General features: G+C 50.0%; 1 protein-coding gene across 4 annotated transcripts; it reads left to right on the top strand.

The window, feature by feature from the left end:
* Nucleotides 1-916: 916 nt before the first annotated feature.
* PLD2 (phospholipase D2) lies at nucleotides 917-17,455 on the top strand. Of its 4 annotated transcripts, none has more exons than XM_066262889.1 (25): nucleotides 917-1,006; nucleotides 1,768-1,877; nucleotides 1,975-2,105; nucleotides 2,215-2,357; nucleotides 2,790-2,895; nucleotides 2,982-3,047; nucleotides 3,190-3,248; nucleotides 3,385-3,477; nucleotides 3,571-3,723; nucleotides 4,411-4,560; nucleotides 10,643-10,726; nucleotides 11,622-11,700; nucleotides 12,447-12,557; nucleotides 12,734-12,904; nucleotides 13,300-13,426; nucleotides 13,616-13,734; nucleotides 13,826-13,939; nucleotides 14,042-14,146; nucleotides 14,362-14,450; nucleotides 14,553-14,666; nucleotides 14,825-14,874; nucleotides 15,176-15,310; nucleotides 15,537-15,690; nucleotides 16,369-16,483; nucleotides 16,726-17,455. In XM_066262889.1, exons 2-25 carry the CDS (start codon nucleotides 1,769-1,771, stop codon nucleotides 16,948-16,950), a joined length of 2,802 nt encoding a protein of 933 aa, XP_066118986.1. In that variant the 5' UTR covers nucleotides 917-1,006; nucleotide 1,768; the 3' UTR covers nucleotides 16,951-17,455. The 4 variants fall into 4 exon arrangements, with proteins under 4 accessions (XP_066118986.1, XP_066118985.1, XP_066118984.1 ...); XM_066262888.1 differs by having other exon boundaries at nucleotides 977-1,097; XM_066262887.1 differs by lacking the exon at nucleotides 917-1,006 and adding an exon at nucleotides 1,108-1,240.
* The last annotated feature ends 1,590 nt before the right edge of the window (nucleotides 17,456-19,045 follow it).

The following is a 19,045-nucleotide window of genomic DNA, read 5'->3' as shown; positions in this document are numbered from 1 at the left end:
AGAAGGACAGACAGGGAGGGAAATGAGAAACATCAATTCTTCATTGCAGCACCTTACTTGTTAATTGATTGCTTTCTCATATATGCCTTGACCAGGTGTCTACAGCAGACCGAGTGACCCCTTGCTCAAACCGGAGACCTTGGGCTCAAGCTGGTGAGCCTTGCTCAAACCTGATGAGCCCGCACTCAAGCTGGTGACCTCGTAGTTTCGAACCTGGGTCCTCCACGTCTCAGTCCAACACCCTATCCACTGTGCCAACACCTGATCAGGCTTACTGTTATTATTTTTATTTTCTCATACATGCCTTGGCTGGGTAGCTCCAGCTGACTCCTTGCTCAAGCCAGCAACCTTGGGCTTCAATCCAGTGACCTCTGGGCTCAAGCTAGCGACCATGGGGTCATGTCTATGATCCAACACTCAAGCCAGTGACCCAGTGCTCAAAACCTTGGGGTTTTCAACCTGGGTCCTCAGTATTCCAGGTCAAGGCTCTATCCACTGTATGCCACCTGGTCAGTAAATTAAAAATATATATATATTGTCATCCTTTAGAACCTGAAAATATTCCTGTTAGCCCCTAGACTGTAAATTCCAGGACAGAAGGTTCCATGTCTGTCCTGTTCACTACAGTATGCTTCCTGACTGGCACGGAGCAAGTGCGCTATAAATGTTGAATGAATGAAAGGATGAAAACGTAAGTAAGTTAAAGAATTTATGGCCACCATCCCTCCGACCTTTTATCATTCCTTCCAAGTACAAACAAAAGCAAACCGGTGTGTTCCACTGTCCTCCCAGAAAGGGAACACTGCAGGTCCCGCCGCGGAGGCGCCTCTCAATAGGGGCCGGAAAGGGCGCGGGGGCCGCGCCAAAGGGGGTAAAGTGTGCGGCCACGAGTGCCCACAGGGCGGCGACAGGGTACAATCCGACCGACGGCGCGGGACAGATGGACAGACGGGCTGAGAACGCCCTCCCGGCGCACGGAGCCGGCAGTGAATCCTAGCAGCGCAGAGTACGACCCTTCGGCCAAGGGCACTGCCCGGGACCCCTGGGTTGGCGGAGGGCTGCGGGGGCGGGACAGAACAGACGAGAATCCCGCGGAGGTGAGGCTGGGGGCCGTCCCGCCCCCGAGGGCAGTCCCTGAGCACCGCCCCGCCCCGGTTCGCTGGGGTGTGGGCTCCAACTCTGGCTCTGCTCGGCTCTCTCTGCACTCTACCCGGCGGCGGCGCTGGCTCCGACTGTCTGGGTGAGGGGACCCGGGAGGGGTCGCCGCGGTGGACCCGGGCCCAGGATCGGGAGGGGTCTGGAATGAGCCCGGGTTGCGGGGCCTTCTGGCTCAGCCGCACGCTCAGATTTTGGGGTTTCCCTCCCAGGCGGAGCGCGCGTAACTTCCTCTTTCCCGCTTGGACCCCCCTTTCCCAGCCGATCTGGCCTAGCTTGAGTCCCGGTGACTCCCGGTCCCTTGCAACTCCTGGGCCCCCTTTCCCTGGCATCTGTTCTGCCTCAGCTCAGAGCCATCGGGGCCTGGCTGCGTGCCCTGGTTACGGGGGTCGGGAGGCGGGGTTCAGGGGTTCTGGGTGAAGGACTAAGGTAGGGGATGGAAGTTAGAGGCGTCGCAGATAATGAGTCCGTAATCAGAGAGATTGAAAGTTATCGGGAGCTAGGCGAATGGTTAAGAAGGGGACCTGTGGGAAGTGGAGAACCGTGTGGGAAGGATAGGGGGCAGAGTTCTTCAGGGCAAATCATTGCGCTGAGGCTTCCTCATATTCCTAGGATGACAGCTAGCCCCCATAACCTCTTCCCTTCTGAGGGCGATCTGGATTCCAGCCAGTTACAGATGGAGCCCGATGAGGTGGACACTTTGAGGGATGGAGAGGACCCAGGTACCTAGGGAGTATGACCCACCCTAAGGGAGAAGAGGAGGAGAAGGGGGCCGAGATGTTCTGGAGTCTACACTCTTCCACTTTCTTTTCCTCCTAGCTGACCGGATGCACCCCTTTCTGGCAATCTATGACCTTCAGCCTCTGAAAATGCACCCCTTGGTGTTCGCCCCTGGGGTTCCTGTCACAGCTCAGGTGGTGGGCACTGAAAGATATACCAGTGGATCCAAGGTGGCTGGGCTGGCGCCAAAGTGGGGGTGGGGTGGTTAAGGGAGGACTGGTCAGAGTTGGGGGCTGCAACCCAATCAGGGAACATCCATTCAGTTCCTCACACCCCCAGGTGGGAACCTGCACTCTGTATTCTGTCCGCTTGACTCATGGTGACTTTACTTGGACAACCAAGAAGAAGTACCGTCATTTCCAGGAGCTACATCGGGACCTCCTGAGACATAAAGTCTTGATGAGTCTGCTCCCTCTGGCTCGGTGAGGGGGGGACCAGATTACTTCCTGGGAAGGGCAGGCGCACCTCACTCCATGGCAGCATAAGCAATCACTGCCCCATCCCCCATCAGTCCTCTCTGCCTGTTTCATCCCCAGATCCCAAGGTTTCCTCCCCCAGGTACTTTTCTCCCTCAACTCTTGCCACTTGGCCCCCTCCTCTGAACCCGGTTACCAGGAAACCTTCTCTGCTCAGCTCTCTGCCCGTGGTTCTGTGCCAGTATCTTAACTGGGCTGGATGCCCAAATGCCCTTGGCAGCCTCCCTCATTTCTTGTCTCCAGTCTCAGTGTAGGGAGCTTTCCTTCTGCCAACCTCTGGGTCTCCTGCCTTTCTCCAAGGCCCATCTCCAGTGGTTTGGGAATCCAGGCACTTAGCCTTCCAGCTCTTATTTGACCCTTACCCCATCTCTTCCATAGTTTCGCTGTTCCCTATCCTTCAGCCCGAGAGACAGCGGACAGAGAGATGCCCTCTCTACCCCGAGCAGGTCCTGAGGGCTCCACCAGACATACATCCAGCAAACAGGTGCGACCAGATACCAGGTTCTCTGGGAAGGCGTTGGTGTGTAAATGGCTCTGGTCCCATCTGTCTGTTTCCCATTTCTACTTCAGAAATACTTGGAGAATTACCTCAACCGCCTCTTGACCGTGTCTTTCTACCGCAACTACCATGCCATGGTAAGGTTCAGGGGCAGGGTGCCTACGTCTTCTCAGGGGGAGCAGGATAATCAGACCCTCCAAGGGGCAGAGGCCTGCAGTCAGTAGAGTCTGAGGGCTGAAAGCCAGAATCGGTCCTCTGAGCTTTTTTTTTCTTCTGCAGACAGAATTCCTAGAAGTCAGTCAGCTGTCCTTTATCCCAGACCTTGGATCCAAAGGACTGTAAGTGTCTGACACCCTTCACCCAGCTACCTTTAAATGTCTGAATCTCTCACTGCGTGAGAATAGGGAATGTAGTGAAGAGTGGACTGGGGGTTTGGATTCCCCATCCAGTATCTCTTCCTGATTTTTCCCACAGGGAGGGGGTGATCCGGAAGCGCTCTGGTGGCCACCGCGTTCCTGGCTTTACCTGCTGTGGCCGAGACCAAGTCTGCTATCGCTGGTCCAAGAGGTGAGACCTGCAGTGGGGCAGCTGGGCCTTGGGCGGGGATGAGGAAGGGGGTTCCAAGGACAGGGAGGAACCGACGGAGCCCTTCTGCTCCAGGTGGCTAGTGGTAAAGGATTCCTTCCTGTTGTACATGTGCCTCGAGACCGGCGCCATCTCATTTGTTCAGCTCTTTGACCCTGGCTTTGAGGTGCAGGTGGGGAAAAGGAGTACAGAGACACGGTATGGGGTCCGGATCGACACCTCCCACAGGTAAGAGCTACCTGGTATGGACAGACATCTGGTGAGTAAATAGCCAGTCTAGGGCCCTGATGAGAGTTTCATGGGAGAGCATAGAAGAAGAGAAGGCATTTTCATGCTCTTGGAGCTGCCCAGGGAACTGTTCTAGCCAGATGCTTGGGGCTGCTCTTAGAGTCTGGGCCCAGAGAATGGGGGACTGAGTATAACCTTAGAGGAGGGGCTCTTTTTTTTTAAGTGCTCCTGAGGATTCTATTTAAGTTTTTATTTATTTATTTTTAGAGAGAGTGTAAGGGAAAGAGAGAGAAACATCGATTTGTTGTTCCACTTATTTATGCATTCATTGGTTGATTCTTGTATGTGCCCTGACCAGGGATCAAATCCACAATCTTGGTTTATTGAGATGACTTTCTACTGAGTTACCTGGCCAGGGTGAGGACGGGACTCTTTATGTAAATGAAATGCACTTCATTCATTTACTTATTCATTTAACAAACCTGAGTGCCCAGCACAACACTAGGTGCCAGGAACCCAACTGTGAATAAGGCAGATATGTACACAGTCTTTGTGGAATCATGATCTAAGGACTAGAGAGGAAGTGGGAAAGAGGCAATACCTAAAAGTGGGGAGGTTTCTGGGCCAGGCTAGAGGCTAGAGGTACTGTGGGTGAGGACTGTGGCCCATCTTATTGTTCCTGTCCAGGTCCCTAATTCTCAAGTGTAGCAGCTACCGGCAGGCACGGTGGTGGGGCCAGGAAATCACTGAGCTGGCCCAGGGCCCGGGCAGAGACTTCCTGCAGCTGCACCAGCATGACAGCTATGCTCCACCCCGGCCTGGGACTTTGGCACGGTGGTAAGACACTGATGTCCCTTCTGAGCTTGTCTGTGGCCTTCTCAACCCCCTTAGTGTTCCCTGACTCCTTGATTCTCTTTTATTTCCTTTGACTCTTTCTGACCTCAGTAACCTCAGCCTTTGACTTCTCAGATCTCCCTGATTCCCTGGCGTCTTTAACCATACTGATCTTTCTGAATCTCCTCGGATGTTTCTCACCTTCAAACTTGGTAATCTCCTCTGACCCCTGAACAATCTGACCTGTGACCTTTTTAAAAATTATTTATTTATTTATTCATTCATTTTAGAGGAGAGAGAGAGGGAGGGAGAGAGAGAGAGAAGTGGGGGAGGTGCAGAAAGCATCAACTCCCATATGTGCCTTGACCGGGCAAGCCCAGGGTTTCGAACCGGCGACTTCAGCAGTCCAGGTCTACGCTTTATCCACTGCGCCACCACAGGTCAGGCTGACCTGTGATCTTTTGAACCACCTTTTATACCACATTGACCAGACTTTCTGTCCTCTATGATCTCAAATCTTTATGATTTATTCATTTCATTTAATAAATGATTTCTTTTTTTTGTGACAGAGTCAGAGAGAAGGACAGATAGGGACAGACAGACAGGAAGGGAGAGAGATAAGAAGCATCAATTCTTTGTTGCTGCACGTTAGTTGTTCATTGATTGCTTTCTTTTCTTTTTTTTTTTTTTTGATACATGTTTTTTTTCAGAGACGGGAAGAATGAGAGAGAGGGATAGTTAGGGACAGACAGATGGGAACGGAGAGAAATGAGAAGCATCAATCATCAGTTTTTCGTTGTGACACCTTAGTTGTTCATTGATTGCTTTCTCATATGTGCCTTGACCGTGGGCCTTCAGCAGACCAAGTAACCCCTTGCTCGAGCCAGCAACCTTGGGTCCAAGCTGGTGAGCTTTTTGCTCAAGCCAGATGAGCCCGCGCTGAAGCTGGCGACCTTGGGGTCTCGAACCTGGGTCCTCCACATCCCAGTCCGACACTCTATCCACTGCGCCATCGCCTGGTCAGGCATAAATTTTCCTTCTTTTTTAAAAAAAAAATTTTTTTGGTATTTATTCACTTTTAGAGAGGAGAGAGAGACAGAGAGGGAGAGAGAGGAGAGAGAGACAGAGAGAGAGAAGGGGGGAGGAGCTGGAAGCATCAACTCCCATATGTGCCTTGACCAGGCAGCCCAGGGTTTCGAACCAGCGACCTCAGCATTTCCAGGTCGATGCTTTATCCACTGCGCCACCACAGGTCAGTGATTGCTTTCTCATATGTGCTTTGACTGGGGGGCTACAGCAGATCAAGTGGCCCCTTGGTCAAGACAGAGACCTTGGGCTCAAGCTGGTGAGCCTTGCTCAAACCAGATGAGCCCATGCTCAAGCTGGCGACCTCCGGGCCTCGAACCTGGGTCCTCGGCATCCCAGACTGACACTCTATCCACTGGGCCACCGCCTGGTCAATAAACGGTTTCTAAGCACTACAATATGCTTAGAAACAGGGGCAGGAATAAGATATAGTAAAAAAATAAAGAAAGGACACGGTCCAGTAGGTGAGTCAATCACGAAACAATGGAAGCTCACCATGCTGGTGGTAGATACAGGATATGAGCATAGAGGAACAGCATCTGCCCCATTGTGGAAATGTCAAGACTGGGCTTCCAGGAGGCATTAATCCTGAGATTTGCCTTAGCACGATAAAGAAGTTCATGCAGAGATGCTAGAAATAGCCTGGTGGCCCTGGCAGGTTTGCTCAGTGGTAGAGCATCAGCCTGGCATGTGGATGTCTGTGTTGGATTCCCAGTCAGGGCACAGAGGAGAAGTACCCATTTGCTTCTCCATTCCCCCCACCCCTTCCTCTCCCACAGCCATAGCTCAATTGGTTCAAGTGAATAGGCCTTGGGTGCCGAAGATGGCTCCCTGGCATCCATCTCAGGCGCTAAAAAAATGGCTTGCTTGCTGAGTAATGGAGTAACGGCCCCAGATGGGCAGAGCATCGCCGCCTAGTGGGCTTGTCGGGTGGATCTTGGTCAGGGTGCGTGCAGGATTCTGTCTCTCTTCCTACCCTCCCTTACTAAAAAAAAGAAATAGCCTGGTGTATTTGGGAACTACAGCTCTGACTGTTGTTGTAGAGTATGAAGGAGTGGCCAGAAAAGAGTGAGGGAGTTGGCAGCCTCTGATCTGTCCCTTCATACTAAGCTGAGTGGGTTGACTTTTATGATAGTCAGGGGGAAGTCATGGATGGTGGTGTTGAGATTTGTTTTAAACATAAGAATAAAAATAACTGCCTGACCAGGCAGTGGCGCAGTGGATAGAGCGTTGGACTGGGATGTGGAGGACCCAGGTTCGAAACCCTGAGGTAGCCAGCTTGAGCACGGGCTCATCTGGTTTGAGCAAGGCTCACCAGCTTGAGCCCAAGGTCACTGGCTTGAGCAAGGGGTCACTCGCTCTGCTGTAGCTCCCCGGTCAAGGCACATATGAGAAAGCAATCAATGAACAATCACAATAAAGAACTGATGCTTCTCATCTCTTTCCCCTGTCTGTGCCTATCTGTCCTTCTTTCTCTCTCTGTGTCACACACACACACATACACACACACCACAATATGGAAACACATTTAAAAATTCCCCCTCATTGTATAGACCTTTCTCCCCTCTATTCACCAGTCTTTATGTCTTTCCTACACTCCTTCCCAACAATCCCTTTTCCTCACCTCAGAAGTAACCCTGGCAACAGTTTGAAATTTATCTTCCCAGAGTTTTTCCTGCATATTTTCATACTTTTATGTATAAATATTACTTTTTTTTTTTTTTTTCTTTTCATTTTTCTGAAGCTGGAAACAGGGAGAGACAGTCAGACAGACTCCCGCATGCGCCCAACCGGGATCCACCCGGCACGCCCACCAGGGGTGATGCTCTGCCCACCAGGGGGCGATGCTCTGCCCATCCTGGGCGTCGCCATGTTGTGACCAGAGCCACTCTAGCGCCTGAGGCAGAGGCCACAGAGCCATCCCCAGCGCCCGGGCCATCCTTGCTCCAATGGAGCCTTGGCTGCGGGAGGGGAAGAGAGAGACAGAGAGGAAAGCGCAGCGGAGGGGTGGAGAAGCAAATGGGTGCTTCTCCTGTGTGCCCTGGTCGGGAATCGAACCTGGGTCCTCCACACGCTAGGCCGACGCTCTACCGCTGAGCCAACCGGCCAGGGCCTTACTTTTTGTTTTAACGTAAATAAGATTATGTACTCTCTTCTCTGACATTTTTTTTCACTTAATACATTTATTAGAGGTTAGGTGTTTAGGTTATTTCTCATTTTTACTTTATTTTTTCACTTTTCACTCTTATAAACAATGCAGCAATGAACACAATTTTTGCCTAACCATGTAATGGAATATATTTTTAGAAACAGAATTATTATGTGCATTTAATGCTATTAAGGAGTATGCACATTTAATATTCTGATGGATACTGCCAAATTGTCAACCGAAAAGGTTATAACCAATGTATCCATAGTCTATGACAGTGGTTCTCAAACTTTTTGAAGTCAGGGCACATTTTAAATCCTACAAATAATTGTAGGAGCACTATATACAAATTTCTGAGAAATATGTTATAATAAGTCAAATATTAAAGAAAAATATATAAAGTCCAAGTGTGTTTTTATGGTAATTAAATGAAATAAATATGACAAAATTAAATTTATTCTGACATTAAAAAACATTTTTATGTTATATTTTTTGTTATGCTTTTTAGGATTGGTAAAAAAAGGGGTTAAAAAATTAAAAAATGAGCCTGACCTGTGGTGGCGCAGTGGATAAAGCGTCGACCTGGAAATGCTGAGGTCGCCAGTTCGAAACTCTGGGCTTGCCTGGTCAAGGCACATATGGGAGTTGATGCTTCCAGCTCCTCCCCCCCTTCTCTCTCTCTGTCTCTCCTCTCTCTCTCTCTCTCTCTCTCTCTTCCTCTCCTCTCTAAAATGAATAAATAAAAAAAAAATAAAAATAAATAAAAATTAAAAATATATATATATATTAAAAAAAAAAAAAAAAAAAAATTAAAAAATGAGCCCTGGCCGGTTGGCTCAGCGGTAGAGCGTCGGCCTAGCGTGCGGAGGACCCGGGTTCGATTCCCGACCAGGGCACACAGGAGAAGCGCCCATTTGCTTCTCCACCCCTCCACCGCACTTTCCTCTCTGTCTCTCTCTTCCCCTCTCGCAGCCAAGGCTCCATTGGAGCAAAGATGGCCCGGGCGCTGGGGTTGGCTCCTTGGCCTCTGCCCCAGGCGCTAGAGTGGCTCTGGTCACAACATGGCGACGCCCAGGATGGGCAGAGCATCGCCCCCTGGTGGGCAGAGCGTCACCCCATGGTGGGCGTGCCGGGTGGATCCCGGTCGGGCGCATGCGGGAGTCTGTCTGACTGTCTCTCCCTGTTTCCAGCTTCAGAAAAATGAAAAAAAAAAAATAATAAAATAAAATAAAATTAAAAAATGACAAAAAAGTTATCTTTTTATATATATAGATACATTCTTAGTAAGATTTAGTAAATTCAGCAGGTCCCGGTATGAATGTGTTATTTTTTTATTCTTGTGTTTATGAGAAACATAAATAATATAATGATGTGTTAATAATAAATATAATGATGTGTAAACAAAAAGAGCGGTATTTCCATAATGAAATGGTATAATAGATTAACTATATTTATTTTTATATCTGGTCACATGCCACGAACCAGCACAGCTAGTAATTCCAGGTCCCGAGTGGGAACGGTGCAGAATTAAGAAAATACACGGAATTAAGAAAATACGGGGTCAGGAGGGCCCTGTAATTGCTGCTGGCAAGAACAAAGCGCGCCCAAAAATCGCATCTTGCTTTATTTATAGGGCAAAGTGAGGCTGTTAGCAAATCAGTGGTCTCTGATCACATTTCCAAGGCAACCCAAGAATTTTACCAAGTGCAGAAAACCCCCAACATACATATCATCTTAACTTTATACCAAACAAAAGATAGAAGAAACTTGCCTCCAGTCTGTCCGGAAACATGGGGGTAGTGTAAACAATCCAGCACCACAGCTTAACAGCCTTCTGCAAACTAATCAGGCAGGTGAGGTGGGGGTTTGGGCAGACTGTCAGCTTACAGCCAATTCCTCACACCTCTGTCCCCCAAAAATCTAAACTCCAGCCTGACCAGGCAGTGGTGCAGTGGATAGAGTGTTGGACTGGGATGCGGAGGACCCAGGTTTGAGACCCCGAGGTCGCCAGCTTGAGCGCAGGCTCATCTGGTTTTGAGCAAAAGCCCACCAGCTTGAACCCAAGGTCGCTGGCTCCAGCAAGGGGTTACTCGGTCTGCTGAAGGCTCGCGGTCAGGGCACATATGAGAAAGCAAACAATGAACAAATAAGGTGTTGCAACGCGCAATGAAAAACTCTAATGATTGATGCTTCTCATCTCTCCGTCCCTGTCTATCCCTCTCTCTATAAAAAATAAACAAACAAACAAAAATCTAAACTCCAAAAACCCTGTTGGTTTTTTGGTCCCCAACAGGCACATATTTCTCTGGAATTCCATAGAGTGCACCTGGAAATCTTCTAGGGCACCAGTGTGCCCTGGCGCACACTTTGAGAACCACTGGTTTATGAGCATACTCACTTTCTCATATGCTAACATTGTTACCAATTCTTTTTGCCAATCTAGTGAATTTTAAAAATGTTATTTCATTTTATATCAATTTTCTTATTTACCAGTGAAATTGAACATCTTTTCTTATGATTGACCATTTTAATTTACTCTGTGAACTGTCAGTTCTTATTCTTTGTTCACTTTTCATTGGCTTGTATGATTTAGAGGTCTTCATGTGTGACATATTAATCTTCTCAATCTTTAGTCATTTTCTTTAGTTTATTGTCTTTTCTAATTTTTTATTTAGCTTATAGTGGCAAATTTATCTCATTTTGATGTATCTGATCCCATCTGACCTCTCTGATCACTCTTGATCTTTGACCCTGCTGTCACCTCTGACCCATGACTATCCTCTGGTCTTCACTCTCCAGAGCTTTCTGGCTTCTGACTCCCCTGACCTCCTTGGCTTGGCCTCCCCCCAGGTTTGTAAATGGGGCCGGTTACTTTGCTGCTGTGGCAGATGCCATTCTGCGAGCTCAGGAGGAGATTTTCATCACCGACTGGTGGTAAGTGGGGGGAAAAGCCTGAGCAACAAGGGGTAGGATAGGGCCTATAACAGATCAACTTTTGGGTCACGGGAGGGAGTGGAAAGGGGGGAGTGGTTGGTTGTCTGGGGCTTAGACTACCATATTTCCCCATGTATAAGACGCTCCCATGTATAAGATGCACCTTAATTTGGGGGCTCGAAATTTGAAAAAAAAAACTAATACATAGTTACTGAACTAGTTTTATTCACCATAAAATTCATACAACTCCCCATCACTGTCAAAACTCCCATCCATTGTGCCCTGGCCAGTTGGCTCAGTGGTAGAGCGTCGGCCTGGCGTGCAGGAGTCCCAGGTTCGATTCCCAGCCAGGGCACACAGGAGAGGTGCCCATCTGCTTCTCCACCCCTCCCCCTCTCCTTCCTCTCTGTCTTTCTCTTCCCCTCCCGCAGCCAAGGCTCCATTGGAGCAGAGTTGGCCCGGGCGCTGAGGATGGCTCTGTGGCCTCTGCCTCAGGTGCTAGAATGGCTCTGGTTGCAACAGAGCGGTGCCCCAGATGGGCAGAGCATCGCCCCCTGGTGGGGAGAGCATCGCCCCCTGGTGGGCATGCCGGGTGGATCCCGGCCGGGTGCATGCGGGAGACTGACTGCCTCCATTTCCAACTTCAGAAAAATACAAAAAACAAAAAACAAAAAAACCCACTCCCATCCATTAGCTTGTCCTCATCTGTCTGATGATGAATCACTATCTTCAATAATGAGCGCAAAAATAGCACAAAACAGTGGGAAATGCAAGTAAAAAAACTACAACCGCTGTATAAGACGCACTCAGTTTTTAGATCCCAAATTGGGGGGGGGGGTGCGTCTTATACATGGAGAAATACAGGACTTTCCTCACCTCCTGCCCTGAATCCTAGGTTGAGCCCTGAAATTTATCTGATGCGTCCAGCCTGTTCCGATGACTGGAGACTGGACATAATGCTCAAGAAGAAGGCGGTGAGGAGAGTGGTTGGCCTAGAGGGGAGGTGTGGTGGGGGTTGCCTGTGAATGGAGGTTGGTTAGAAGGGACTGAAGCATGGAGGAACATAGGAATCTGAGGCTTCGGGAGGAGGAAACGTGCCCATCCTGGCTCAATGTCCAGCAATCATCTCCTCCTCTTCCCTAAGAACAACCTCCCTCTTCATGCTTCTCCTCTACCAGGTAGAGACTTCCCTCCTAGTACTCACTGAACTTTACTGTGTTACCTGGGGGTGTATATGTCTGTCTCTCACTGGACTGATCGATATCTGTAGTTCCAGTACAAGGCACAATGTCTGCCATGTTGGAGGCATCCATAGATGTTGATGGACAGGAGGATGTGGATGATAGAGTGGGTGGGTGAATGGATAGGTAAATGATAGCTATATGGAAAGATATGAGTTTGGAAAGGTGGATCAATAGGAGGGTAGGTAGGTAGTTGGATGAATGATAGTAGATAAGGCGATGAGTAAACAGTTGGGAAGATGGATGTATCGATAACAATAATGGGTAGATGTGTAGATGGATGAGTGAAGGAATGGATTGCTCACCCATTGCTAAGTGTGTCGCAAGCATCAAAGCAGGGTGTAAGTGACAGAGCATTGAGGATTTCCAGGCTGGGTGTAGGGACATGCAGGAATCCTGAGCATGGGGAAGGGTTTGGTATTGTGGAAAGGCACCATTCTGAGAGAGACATTGCCACCTGATACACTATACACCACCAGGAGGAGGGTGTCCGTGTGTCTGTACTGCTGTTTAAGGAAGTGGAACTGGCCTTGAGCATCAACAGTGGCTATAGCAAGAGGACTCTGATGCTGCTGCACCCCAACATAAAGGTGACTTATGCCTCAGAGTCACCCACACTACAACCCTCCTCGCACTTCCCCATCCGTTCTACGCTCCCTTTCCTTAAACATCTTATCTTTCTGTCTTTCCATTTCCCACCCAACACCACCTCTTATCTTCCTCTAACCTAAGTCCACCCGCATGAACCCCTCAATACCTGCTCCAGGTGATGCGCCACCCAGATCATATGACGCTGTGGGCCCATCATGAGAAGCTCCTGGTGGTGGACCAAGTAGTAGCCTTCTTGGGAGGGCTGGATCTTGCCTATGGCCGCTGGGATGACCTACATTACCGACTGACTGACCTTGGGGACTCCTCTGAATCAGCTGCCTCACAGGTAATTCCCCAAGGCCTTTCTGAACTCCCTCAAACTCAACTAACCTAAATCTACCTACACCCCTTCCCAGCTCCAGCCTTTCCCCTTCAGTCATTTCAAATGCTGCCCATACTCACTGTTCCTTGGCCTTTCTGGAACCCCAAGAACCCTCTCTGAAGATATAATAACCCAGTCCCTTCCCCATTTTTACATATCACTCTCCCCCACACAATTCCTCTAGGAAGTGCAATTGAAGGAGGGGCTGGGAAATCAGATTCTCTGTTTCATTCTTACTCTGTGTGTCTCTGTCTCTCTGTCTCACACTCTTTCAGTGTTCCTATCTTCTCTTTGGCCCTGGCTCTATAGGGCCCCCTTGACCTCTCCTTGCCCATGGCTTGGGTGTGTTCCCCTCACAGCCTCCCACCCCGTGCTCAGACTCTCCAGACATCCCTGACATCTCTCACAACCAATTCTTCTGGTTGGGCAAGGATTACAGCAATCTTATCACTAAGGACTGGACGCAGCTGGACCGGCCTTTTGAGGGTGAGGGTCCCCTCCCAAAAAGTCCCCGAGAGCTGGGAGCAAGGGCAAAAGCCGGGGCTGGGACTGAATGGGATGAGCTGGGTCAGGGATAATGCAGCCTTCCCTCTGGTCAGCTCCTCCTACTCCTTGCCCCAAGTGTCCCCAAGAGACTGTCTCTGACCTCTCTTCTGACTCTTGCGGGACCCCCAGACTTCATTGATAGGAAGACTACACCCCGGATGCCGTGGAGGGATGTTGGGGTGGTTGTTCACGGCCCACCTGCCCGGGACCTGGCCCGGCATTTCATCCAGCGCTGGAACTTCACCAAGGTGCTCACTCCCTCCTGCGGGTGTTGGAGGTTGGGAGGGAGCCAGGGACAACTTACCACCTCCCGCTGACTCTGCCATTCCTCTACCTCAGACTACCAAGGCCAAGTACAAGACACCCATGTACCCCTATTTGCTGCCCAAGTCCATCAGCACTGCAAACCAGCTCCCCTTCACACTCCCAGGGGGACAGTGTACCACTGTGCAGGTGAGGCCCCGACTCCAGCACACTCTCTCTGACCTGAGACCCCCCCTCAGACTCCCCTCCCTCCTGAGGTCAGGGACCACATCATATTTGTTGTTCCCCCAGGTCTTGCGCTCAGTGGACCGCTGGTCAGCGGGGACTTTGGAGAACTCCATCCTCAATGCCTACCTGCACACCATCAGAGAGAGCCAGCACTTCCTCTACATTGAGGTCTGACTGGGAAGAGGAGGGGAGAGAACGAAGGGGATGTCCCAAGAGAGACACTTAGGATGTTAGCGAGATCAATGTCGTGGGCTGGTATAGCTGGGCCTAGAGAAAAGCAGAAGCCTGGGGCTGGGGCCTGGAGTCTGGGGCTGGGGATGGCAGTTGGGAGCAGCGGGCAGGGGCAGGGGTCTGGCTGCTGATGTCTTTGGTCCCTGTCCCAGAATCAGTTCTTCATTAGCTGCTCAGATGGACGAACGGTTCTGAACAAGGTGGGCGATGAGATTGTGGACCGAATCCTGAAGGCCCACAAGTAAGGTGGACTAGCAGGAGGGGGGATTGCGGATGTGGTTAAAGCCCAACTGGATGGGTGGAGCTTTGGGGAGAAATCACGCCTACTCCACCTCCTCTCCAGACAGGGACAGTGCTTCCGAGTCTACGTGCTTCTGCCCCTGCTCCCTGGTTTTGAAGGTGACATCTCCACAGGCGGTGGTAACTCCATCCAAGCCATTCTGCATTTCACTTACAGGTGACCTCGTAAGGGGTGTCCAGAGCCCTGTTCACCCATGCCCCCATCCTGTTCTTATCCTGACCTCTTCCCACTGGACTTTGAAGGTCTATCTCTCTCCTGACATCCCCCATTCCCTCCTCCAGCCTGTATTTCTCTCACCTGTTCTTTTCCCTCAGGACCCTGTGTCGTGGGGAATATTCAATCCTACATCGCCTCAAAGCAGCCAGTGAGTGCTGAGGCTGGGGGTTCAAGCCCTGGATCCCTGGGGAGGTGGAGATGGGGGACCTGGAAACCCAGGTGGAGGGAAGAAGTCTATGATTCATGTGTCCTTCTGGGGCTACTGCCCTAGGCCACAGCTGATCTTTCACTGGAGAGAGAAGTATATAGACTGGGCTCTAACGGGCTGAAGTATATAGATTGGGTTCTAAAGGGCTTCTCCGGTGAGGATCTGGTTGGGATAGGGCTCCATCTGCACATGGAAGGCATCTCTCACCTCACTCCCTCTTCCCCATCTCTTTTACTTATAGTGGGGACAGCGTGGCGGGACTATATGTCTATTTGTGGGCTCCGCACACACGGAGAGCTGGGTGGGCACCCAGTCTCAGAACTCATCTATATTCACAGCAAGATGCTCATTGCCGATGACCGGACAGTCATCATCGGTCAGTGCTAGATCTGGGTCTCTGGCAGCAAGAGCAGGGTGGGAGAGGTGAGGTGGGACCCAGCCAGGGGCAACAGGATGGGGGGGCGGTGAATGCTGCTGAGACCCAGTTGGTGTGGAGGCCAAAGAATGAGTATTGCCCACAGGCATGTGCTCCGGGAGAGGTGATGTGATGGAGGGGTCCTCCTGGGCTCAGGCAGACACGGTGTGTTTTGTACCCACCCCAGGCTCTGCGAACATCAATGACCGGAGTCTGCTGGGGAAGCGGGACAGTGAGCTGGCCGTACTGATTGAGGACACGGAGATGGAGCCATCCCTCATGGATGGTGCAGAATATCAGGCGGGCAGGTTTGCCTTGAGTTTGCGGAAGCACTGCTTCAGGTAGAGCCTGGGTGGGTGCTACAGGGTGTGGTAGGAGCTGGAGGGTCTGCCCTTTGACCAGTGGGAGGATTACTTAAACACTGATGGATTTCCCAGTAGGTAGACTGATTAAGTTTGGGGTCCTGGCAAAATAGGGACACCAAAAAATGAGAAAGAGTACTTTAAAAAATAATTTGGTAGCCTGACCTGTGGTGGCGCAGTGGATAAAGCGTCGACCTGGAAATGCTGAGGTCGCTGGTTCGAAACCCTGGGCTTGCCTGGTCAAGGCACATATGGGAGTTGATGCTTCCTGCTCCTCCCCCCTCCTCTCTCTCCGTCTCTCTCTCTCCCTCTCTGTCTCTCTTTCTCCCTCTCTCTCCTCTCTAAAAATGAATTTAAAAAATTAAAAAAAAAAACAGCAGTTTTCATTCACATCATATAAGGCTGTCAAACTGAAAAAATTCCTTGTAATGGGTGGTTATGCAAAAATAATTTGGTAAATTTTTTTAAAGCATCAAAGTAGTCACCAAAGTAGAAACAAATGAAGGCTCTGTTAGACTTTTTGACAATATTTTACTGTTTAACATTTTGCATCCATTTTAAATGACCTAGGTAGGCACAGGAAAAGCATAACTTTCCTGGTATTCAGGCTCTCTAAGGATCTTAATCTGGCCTTGCTGGGACCCCTTTTTCCTGTAGCGTGGTTCTCGGGGCAGATGCCCGGCCAGACCTGGATCTCCGAGATCCTGTCTGTGATGACTTCTTCCAGTTGTGGCAAGACACAGCTGAGAACAATGCCAATATCTATGAGCAGGTGGGTGCTAAGGGGAGTGGGCTGGGGAGAGATTCATTGTCCTGTTTGGGGTGGGATGGAAGGAAGCCCCACGACACAGCCGTTGTCCGGAGGGGCATGAGAGTCTGGGGAGTATATCATGGGATTCAGTGGCTCAGGGTTGGGGGTGGGGGCATCCAGCTCAGTTGGGCTTGGGCTCTTGGCAAAGTCCTTCCCAAGCCTTATTGGCTTCCATGCCCCGCTCCCACCCGCATCTCCTCCAGATCTTCCGCTGCCTGCCATCCAACGCCACACGTTCCTTGAGGGCACTCCGAGAGTATGTGGCTGTGGAGCCCCTAGCCATGGTCAGCCCGCCCTTGGCCCGGTCTGAGCTCACCCAGGTCCAGGGTCACCTGGTCCACTTTCCCCTCAAGTTCCTGGAGGATGAGTCTTTGTTGCCCCCCCGGGGTAGCAAGGAGGGAATGATACCCCTAGAAGTGTGGACATAGCTGCAGCTCTAGCCGGAAGAGATCACCAGCCACTGGGCTCCACAGAGTCTGGCTCCCTGCCCCCTGACCCTGAGATCCGAGGGCAGTGCCCTTTGAGACCTGCTAGAAGCAGCATCTTGGAAGGGGGATGAGAGAAGCAACAGAGGACCCTTTCTGGAGAAGCAGCCAGAGGACACTCCCAACCTTAGGCTGGGGAGGCAGAAGAGGGTTCCCAGGAAAGTTCATTCCCCCTTCTGCTCAATTCAAACCACTACTACAGAGGAGAAGCAAAACTCCTGCCAGGATGCCTGGGGCAAGCCTTCCCATTTCTCCCTTCCTCTGCTCCAGGGCCTCTCCCAGCCCATTGCCGCCAAGGTGGAGGGAAGGAGGAAGCCATTCCTGGCTTCAGCCCTCACAGTGGGGAGGGGTGGAGGGTGCATACTGACCCCGTCCCCCAGCCCCATGACAGACACTAACTTTGTATCAGTTCAATAAGCATTTCATAAATAAATGCATACAAAAAGTGCGTGGCTCTTTCTCAGCTGAACTGAGAGTACTTGGCTCAGCCACCCCTCCCTCCTACACATAGCACCCAGCTTCACCTCCTCGCCACCCCACTCCTTTCGGCAGTCTCCATCTCTGCTGTACTTTGTGGCCTTGGGAACTCAGTCACCTAGCTGCTGAAAGAAGTTCACACAGTGCTGCCTGAGTAGAAGGAAACCAGGACACCTGGAGAACAGTGGAGCTGATGTTACAGCAGCAGGTGAGGGAGGTGCATAGAGAAGGGCTTGGAGGAGCCGCCTCCTGTTCCTCAAGTGACAGCTTGGGGAGAGGCTCAGAGAAGCCCCGTTCGAAGTGGTTAAGGGTATAGGCTTAAGGTCAGGAAGAACAGGGCCCAAATCCTGGAGTTGTCATTTACTACCAAAGTGCCTTCTCAAGTCACATCACTTCTGGGCCTCAGTGATCCCAACTGGGAAATGGGAATAATACTTACATAACCGGCCTGACCTGTGGTGGCGCAGTGGATAAAGCGTTGACCTGGAATGCTGAGGTCAACGGTTCAAAACCCTGGGCTTGGCTGGTCAAGGCACGTATGGGAGTTGATGCTTCCTGCTCCTCCCCCTTCTCTCTCTCTCTGTCTCTCTTTCTCTCTGTCTCTCTTCTCTAAAATGAATAAATAAATAAAAATAATTAAAAAAAAAATACTTACATAACCAACTCACTGCAAAGATTCAGTCATTAAATATTTACTGAGCACCTGCTATTTGCCAGATACTGTTCTGGACTCACAGAAGTGAGTACAACAAAGTTGCCACCCTTGTGGGGCACATAAGTATATATGTCCTGAAACTTCACTGTCCACTACAATAGTCACTAGCCACATTTGGCTATTTATATTTAAATTAATTAAAATTAGAATGAAAAAATTTGCTTATCACTCACACTAGCCACATTTCAAGTGCTCACTTGTAGCTAATGGCTAGCATATTGGACAGTGCAGATATAGACCATTTCCATCATTGCACAAAGTTCTGTTGGATGGCACTGCTCCAGAGGGAGGGAAGAGAGAAAATAAATGGTGTCCACAAGAGAGTATAGGACACCAGAGTGAGAAGGGTTATCTCCCAGGGTAGGCAGAGAAAAAGGGATAACAGGTATACAGAGAGCCCCCTTCATGTGAATCGGTGAGTTATTTCTTAAGCTGAGTAGTATGTATATGAACTTTTATATATATTCACATCTTTTTATATATCTGAAATATTTTGCAATTAGACAAAAGTTTAGTGCCAGCTCTTGCCTTTCATTCCCCCAAGACTCATTCCATAGTCTCAGAATGGAACACACGGGAATAAAGTGAGTTTATAAAGCTTTCCTAGAAGAGAGGCATGCTGGTGGATGATGATGTGGAGAGAGGAAATGCTATCATCTTTTTCCATCCTTTCAAGTCTAGTCCTCCCTTCCTCTGAAGAAGCTACTTTCACACATGAAATCCCCCCTCCCACATTTAGCGGTCCCTGATACTAATTGGCATTTTGATAATTAGCCTCATTGTCAGCACTAAGTGCCTCTTTCCCTAGGGGATCATTACCTCATTAACCATAGAGTGGGGAGGAGG

This window comes from Saccopteryx bilineata, chromosome 2, assembly GCF_036850765.1.
Source record: "Saccopteryx bilineata isolate mSacBil1 chromosome 2, mSacBil1_pri_phased_curated, whole genome shotgun sequence".
Lineage (NCBI taxonomy): Eukaryota > Metazoa > Chordata > Mammalia > Chiroptera > Emballonuridae > Saccopteryx > Saccopteryx bilineata.
The sequence above is the reverse complement of the archived record's forward strand: the minus strand, read 5'-3'. Positions and strand labels throughout refer to the sequence as shown.